Source organism: Panthera tigris, chromosome F3 (genome assembly GCF_018350195.1).
Source record: "Panthera tigris isolate Pti1 chromosome F3, P.tigris_Pti1_mat1.1, whole genome shotgun sequence".
Lineage (NCBI taxonomy): Eukaryota > Metazoa > Chordata > Mammalia > Carnivora > Felidae > Panthera > Panthera tigris.
Genome location: NC_056678.1, coordinates 19179673 through 19187394, shown reverse-complemented (window position 1 = coordinate 19187394; position 7722 = coordinate 19179673). Strand labels below are relative to the sequence as shown.

Sequence of the window (7722 nt, the reverse complement as noted above, 5' to 3'; positions counted from 1 at the left end):
GGCTGGCTGGGGAGTTGGAGGGTGTAAGAAGGCCGCGGAACAGGAAGAAGCTGGGAGCTAATTACATTTTCTTCTAATCTTCCTGAGTTACAATAATCATTTGTCCCAGACCATTTTGTTTGCTCGCTTAACTAGAACTCCTAGAGATAGGGACCCATTTGAGCCATTTTCCTTCTAATTTGAGGTTTTATTCAGTTGTTTTGTGCATTTTAGCCTCTTGGTCCTGAATTGCTTAATTAGAAATGAGCCCCCAAGTGAGAAATACTTATCTTACAGTGCGCGCGCGCACAGGCGCGCGCGCACACACACACACACACACACACACACACACACACACACACACACACACCCAGAGATGTGAGAGAGAGAGAGGGAGGGAAAAAGAGCAGGAACTCAGTAAGAAGAGTAGAGAGAGACTCTGAACAGCTAAATCAAGAAACGTTCTGTCCCCAAAACCAGGATTGTGAAGACAAAGGCAAAGAGGAGAACTTCAGGTTTCTGGGAAGAGATTAAAGGGGAAAAATGTCCTGCTTCCAAAAAAAGAGAATTGTTTTGCCTTTGGTGCTCTCCTTCTGTGTGTCTCTTTTTGCTTCAGTGTGTGTCAGGAAGAGGGACTGTTGATCTCCATTTGGTTTTTAAAGGAAGACTAAAGAAATCAGAACAGGACCAGCCTTGTTTCTGTGAAGCAGGTGCTGTTGCTGAGCCTGTGAATTGAGGGGTTGGTGGGGGGAGGGAGAAAAGGCAAGACTAAGGAAAAAAAATTATTAACTTTGGATCAAAGAGTGTGAAATAGATTCTTGACGTCCTAATGGGGATGCACAGCTGATTTATGTCCAGCTAACTAACATACTCCACTAAATTTTGGCAAGAGCATGGGAGAGTAATTGTTAAAGAAAAATCCAATTCAACAGAAGAGCTAGGGGCTGGAGCTGGCAAAGGAATTTGGGGAGTTCACACCAAGTCTTGTGGTGGGGAAAATAGGGAGAAAGAAAAAAAAAAACATAGAAAGGGAGATAAGTGTTTTTATTTAGCTTCCTTGAATGAAGAGCGACATCAAAGATTATTTTGTAAAAAACTAGAAAAAAAGTAAAAGAAAGCAGAGGTTTAATGAATGCCCAAGTAGTACACATCAGGATTAGCTAAAAAGCATCAAGGAGCCAGATGTTCTGAATGAATGGGGAAAAATTAGAACTATTTCTCCTATGGTCCCCCCCCCCTTAGCCCCACCCATCCATCACTTTCACCTCCTCTGTATCTTATTATACAGGTTTGACCTTCCTTCTTCTTACTGTAGGTATAGAGTTCTAAGCCATGTTAAAAAAATTAATGAGGTATAATATACATTAAAAACTCCACAAGTGTAGAGTTTGATGAATTTTTGCCTATATATGCATCCACAATGACTATCTACATCATTTCTAGCACCCCGGAAGCTTGTCTGCACTTCTCAGTCAAAATCCTCCTCACCCCAGAGATAATCGCTATTTTAATTTCCATCATCAAAGACTGATGGCTACGTTTTCTTGAATTTCATAAATATAGAATCTGCATGTATGCCTACTTTTGTGTCTGATTTCTTTTGCTTATCATTATGTCTGTGAGACTCATCCGTGTGTCTGCTTGTGTATTTTCTATTGTTGTATAGTATTCCATTGTGTGACTATAAGCCATGTATCTATTTTCCTAATGACACATTTTTTGATTCCCTTTTTTTTGATTATTAAAAGTAAACCTGCTATGAATGTTCACGTACATTTCTTTTGGTGAACACATGCAGTCATTTACCCTTGGTATACACCAAGAGTGTAAATCACTTCTTTTGCTTTTGGCTACTACAAGGGAGACCATTTCATGAAGGAGATTCTGAAGCTTACTTTCTATCTGCAATAATTGAATAAAGAAATAAGGTCAAAGGCTATCACACTACTGAACACTAACTAAAATGCCTAAAATGTGTCAGATCCTTTCGATACATAGCCTCATTTTCTTCTCACTACTCTAAAAAGTATGTATGTTTCTATTTTGCAAACAGGAATATCCAATGCAAGACATTATGTTAGGCAGTGGCCCTGGGCCTTGTAAGGTGGAGAGTACATGCATTTAAATGCTCTCTATGAGGAGCTATGTGAGACAAGAATGTGGTAGAAGGACCCACTACGTAGATGAGGCTGGAGATTGGTCTGTGGAGATGAGACACGACCTGGAGAACACAGAGCAGTGCATCCCAGTTGGACCAAATGGCATGGGAGGACTGGAAATGGAAAACAGGCTTTAATTTGATTGGAATGGAATGCATATGTGTATTGTTAGGGGAGAGGGGATAGATTAGACATTAACAGAACCTGCTATTGAATACAACTTGGTGAATATAAGTATTTGCACTGATCTGTGGCTTGTGGTGTGGGCAGAGATCACGGACTCCATTTCACTGATGGGGACACAGAAGGTAAGAATGGTCCAATCTGAGGGTGCCTGGGTGGCTCAGGTGGTTAAGCATGGACTTTGGCCTAGGTCATGATCTTGCCCTTCTAGAGTCTGAATCCCACATAGGGCTCTGTGCTGACAGCTCAAAGCCTGGAGCCTATTTCAGATTCTGTGTCTCCCCCTCTCTGTCTGGTCCTCCCCCCCACCCCCCGTCCTCTCAAAAATAAATAAACATTAAAAAAAAAGAATGGCCCAATCTCACTTCCAAATAAGCAAATTACAGACTCTAGACTTGAATCCCAACCTGTTGTTTCACTACATCATGTTGCCTGTACACAAAGGTAATGATTGAGATGCTTACAAGTTTCTCCCAGTTCCATTTAAATGGAAAACATCACAGGATACAGATGGTCTAGCTTTTGTGAACTTCAACCTTTCCCCTATCTCTAGGTATTTAATTCTCTAAGAGGAGGCCATGTGACATTGTATCTATGTTTACAGGAATCCTGTGCCCTGAAAAAATCTGACCTCAATTTATTTGTACAGTTCTTTTGTCTGATCTTTCCATAGAGAAAGACAAGAGGTCTATAAAGGCTTGAGTCAACAACTTCCAACTATTTCCAATTCAATACTCATTTTTTTCAATGACCATTTACTCTACACACTTTTTCTTGTAAATGTGAGTAGGAAACCGTGTAAAAATGACTGTAGATAGGCAAAGAATACTAGATATTGACTTATTAGAAAATCAACCCAAAACGGTTCACATAGGGTTTCTAAAGTGACTCGACACTTTAGAAAATTAGAAAAAAAAGGATTTCAAATAGACTATATGGTACTCAAAAGCAGGAGTATTTTTCCTCTAGAATCTGTCTGTGCCTAGCCTAATGCCCAGCATATGGTAGGTACCTAAATGTTTACTGAATGAATTACTGTGATATGATAATCCATGGGTGCACCTAAGTGTAATGTAACTGTTGTGGAAAGAGCATTAGGCAAAGAAGTCTCCTTTGCGGTCTTAGCTCCACCCCTTCTTAGATTGATCTTGGGCAAATCACCTATTTCGCTGGCCTCAAGTGCCTCCTGTGTTAAATGAGAGACTGAACTAACAGATGATTTGGTAGTTTTATGCCATTTCTCACATTTTATGACTAAGTATGTTTTCCTGGCATCTACTCTAGTTTTTCAATGGTAAACTTCGCATAACTAAGTTCAATAGTGTTTTTTATGCTAGGGAGAGTAGGAAAAAAGGTATCACAGGGTCTTTCTCTTCCTCAGTACCTCCTAGGGAAGTAATGAAGAGGATGCGTTTCGGGAAGATCATTAGCTGACAATCTTTTTTGCAGTGGTTAGTTCTCAGAGTATGGTTCTCAGCTTATCAGATTCAAAAGACAACTTGTAATAAAGTATTTTTGTTCTTTTTCTCATACTAAACAGGTCTTTCACCCCTTGAACATGGCTCATTTTCTCTATTCTCATCCATCAACTAGAGTAGCCACGGGACATATGTGGCAAAAGTTGTTGTTTTTTTCTTTTAAAGGACATACATTCATATATGCCAATACATTAACACCAGGTACAGTGAGAATGAAATTGTTTCTAAAATGGGGATCCTCTTTGGAGAGTGAGGTGCATTAAATTCCTGGAGAGCAGGAACTACCTATAGGAGACTTACAACACTATTTAAGCAGCATTGAATAAATGATGGAGGGGCAAACTTTTTTTTTTTTTTTTTTTTTTTTTTAGGGGCAAACTTTTAAAAGAAATTATTGGTTATCACGTGAGAGAAAGTTCAGTAAAACATCAGATTCCAGCACACACAAACTTCACTCTTCTATCACGGTTTATTGCATATAGTCATTGTTTTGTTAAGGCAACACTGCCCAGCACTAATGGAAACACACCTTATATGGGTTATCGCCGTTATCTACACTCTTCTACTTCTGATGGGGCTGGGACTGACTTGGTCCATACCGGAGGGACATTCCTTTATTCCGTTCCAATTCGTTAGGGGTACTTAAGACACTTTGTTTCCACATGTGCTTCCAGCTCTGATCTATTTATTGGATTCTCTAAAATTAAAGGCTCAACAATTTCTTCCAGCTAGTTCTACTTTTTCTGTAAGTTATAGCACTCCCCACATCATTTTTATACTGGTTACCAGAGATAACATTTGTAACAGAAATGGAACAAAGGAGAGAAAAATCGCCAATAAAACTTCTGGTCTTCAGCTTCACTGTATACAGTGCATTGGCTTTGTTTTGCTGTTCACATCTACCTCTTGAGATATCTACAACCCACGTATTTCCTCTAAATATTTCTGCAAAGTAGTGCTGAGTAAAAATATATACGTCCATATTTCTCAGCACCCGTTTATCCAACATATATTTGCACAAACAGTGGGTAAAAAAGAATGGGGCCACCTACACCGACAAGATAACGGGGGGCTCATTTGCATCTAGAAAGACCCCCCCCCCCACCTGCTCTCAGGAAACGCCTTTTAAGGTGTGTGCCTGAGTGCCCTTCCCGAGCCATCCGGATGATGATGCGAGAGGGAAGATTTTGCATTGCAAAGACCGATTTTTAAAAAACGCTGTGCAGGTAGTTCCTAGCCAAGAGCGTGCTCGTGCCGGGGGAGGCGAAGGAGGAGAAAGGCGGCAGCACCGGCAGCCTGCTGGGGGCTGACCTGATTCCCTAGAATCCTCAGCTCCCTTCCTCTCTCCTCCGACGTCCTTCCTTCCCTTCTCTCCTCCTTCCCCCCCTTCCCTTCCCCAGCGAAGCAGCTGCGAGGAACAAAGAACGCGGGCGCTCCGGGCAGCAGCGCGCAAGCCCCGCGCACGGCGCGCGGCGTCTGGCTCCGCGGAGCTGGGCTCTCCCGGCTCCACGTCCCTCCGCAGCCTCCCCCGCCTCCCGCGCTCGCTCGCTCCCGCCCGCTCGCCGCCTCCCCCACCTTCGCGGCGCCGGAGGAAGGCGGCCGGGGCTCAAGATGGCTTTAGCCGGGCTCTGCGCCCTGCTAGCCTGCTGCTGGGGGCCGGCGGCGGTGCTGGCCACGGCCGCCGGCGACGTGGACCCATCCAAGGAGCTGGAGTGCAAGCTCAAGAGCATCACGGTGTCGGCGCTGCCCTTCCTGCGCGAGAACGACCTGAGCATCATGCACAGCCCCTCGGCCTCCGAGCCCAAGCTCCTCTTCTCGGTGCGCAACGACTTCCCGGGAGAAATGGTCGTGGTGGACGACCTGGAAAACACGGAGCTGCCCTACTTCGTGCTGGGTGAGTCCCGGGGGAGGTCGAGGCGGCCCGAGGCGCGGCCCGGCGCCCCCACCCCCCACCTCCCCTAGCTCCACACACCCACTAGCCGCCGACCTCCCCTCCCCCACAGCTACCTCCTGGATCCGCCCCGCGCCCGGCCCGCCCTCCACACCCACCTGCCGGCCGGCACCTCCGTGCCCCCGGCTTCTCCCCGCTTCCGACCTGGACGCCGGGCCCTCGACCTCTCCGCGGCCGCCCTGCCCCACGGAAGCGGGTTGCAGGGGTCTCTCTGAAACCTTTCCCGGCCTTGACCTCCCCGCTTTCCTTCAGGAGCAGACTGACAGAGCACTTCTTGGAGGCTACCAGCTCCACTCCCATAAGCCCTTCTCCCCACTCTCTGGCCACATGCTCAGTTCTTGGCTTCACACCCCCTGGACACCTACGGCATTTCCTGGGGGGAGTTAGAAACAGGTATCTGGCCCCCACCTTGGCAGGCGTGTGCAGGCCGGATTGCACCGGCTGGATCTCTAGGCTGCACCCTCTGAGAGGGTTCTTTATCTTTCACCAGATTACTGACACTCTTTCTGGCCTTCCTTCAGAACACTCAAGTTTCCTCTACCCCTGATGTCCATCCTGTCAAGTCCTCCCTCGGTGCCTACGTGCAACAGTGTCCTCATCCAGCCACCTCCACATGTCCATGTCACATCCCAATTCCTCGCATAAAGAAATCATCCGACTGTAGTCTCTTAATGTTGGCATCTTCTTTGTTCCCAGTGCTACCTTAGGTAGGCATAGACGTTCCTGCACCTAGAATGATCTCCCTGGGTAAGAGCTCTCCGTTCCTTCCTTTGTTTACATCTCTCTCCCAGTACCCCTATTTTAATTTTCTTAGGCCACAAAACTCCTTCAGATCCTGGAACCTCTACGTCATTTCTGATTCACCTCTTTTTCACTACCAGGCTGCAAAGATATTGTGGTCCTGCTCCAGCATCTTGCAAAGCACCACAGGTTCATGTGACTTCATTAACCAAAATTTCTTTTCCTACTCCCTGTGCAGATGTATGTCTCCCCTGCTGTGCAGGCCCACCATGCAGTCCATTTCTTTAGTGATGCTCTAAATCATCCTTCTTTTGCCCAGGCGAGAATTCAGAGATAACCCAATTCAAAGTTCGTCTTTAGATCCAAAAACTGAAAAACAACGAAACCGTCCAGGAGGCTGTTCCATCTACTTAATGTACTACCAGCTGGAGTTCACTTTGTAGGAACATGGCTTCCTGATGGCCATATGTAGGTGACAGCCACATGTGGAATGTCATCTAACATCTCCCTCATGCTCTTTATTCGCCAGAGAGCTCTTCATAGTGAAAGCGTTAAGAAGTGGGTGAGTAAACCTCCACTCTCCAACCCCCACAGAAAAGCAATTTCAGAAATTGCCCGATCCTTTGAAAAGTTGGTTTGCGTTTCCTAGAGTGCAGCTTAGTTGACCCCATTAAGTCCAGCCTACACTCTGGATGGCATTATTTATTTTTGCATTAAAGACATACCAATAACATAATAAAAGCTGGGGGCTGGCTGGGAATGGGGACACTGGGCATATGCTACTCATTAAAGTGTACAGAAATTGCCGGGTTATTCAGTGGTTGTAGATTTTGTGTGGAAGTCATGCTGATGTGCAAGTACAATTTGTTCATCATAATATACAAGAATGAATATAGGGAATTCTGTGTTTCTAAAGAGCCCTGATTTGGGCTCTACAATCAGTGTTTACTGTGCATGAGGAGGGCTGTGTGTGGTGCATAAAAAATGGGAAACTGGACTAGCAGTTCTTCAAAATTTTCATGTCCTTTTTTGCAGAATCCCAAAGCCAGGGCCTAAAGCCTGCTGGGATCCAGTGTGCACAGTGAAAGACCAGATGTTAAAGAATGGGGTTTCTGCACCTCTATGCAAAGCTGCCCACTGCAGCACCCTGCTGGAGTTGCTATGGTAACCTCCTGCAACTTGGCATTTACATACAGGAACAGACACACTCTCACTTCATGGCCAGATGCAT

At 45.4% G+C, this 7722-nt stretch overlaps 1 protein-coding gene across 3 annotated transcripts in view; it reads left to right on the top strand.

The window, feature by feature from the left end:
- The first annotated feature begins 5385 nt into the window (after nt 1-5385).
- Nucleotides 5386-7722, top strand: part of ASTN1 (astrotactin 1) — a 302406-nt gene continuing 300069 nt past the window's right edge. For all 3 annotated transcript variants that reach the window (XM_042975952.1, XM_042975954.1, XM_042975953.1), the window contains exon 1: nt 5386-5693. In XM_042975952.1, coding sequence (XP_042831886.1) covers nt 5411-5693 — 283 coding nt within the window. In that variant the 5' untranslated portion in view covers nt 5386-5410. The remainder of the gene's footprint in view (nt 5694-7722) is intronic.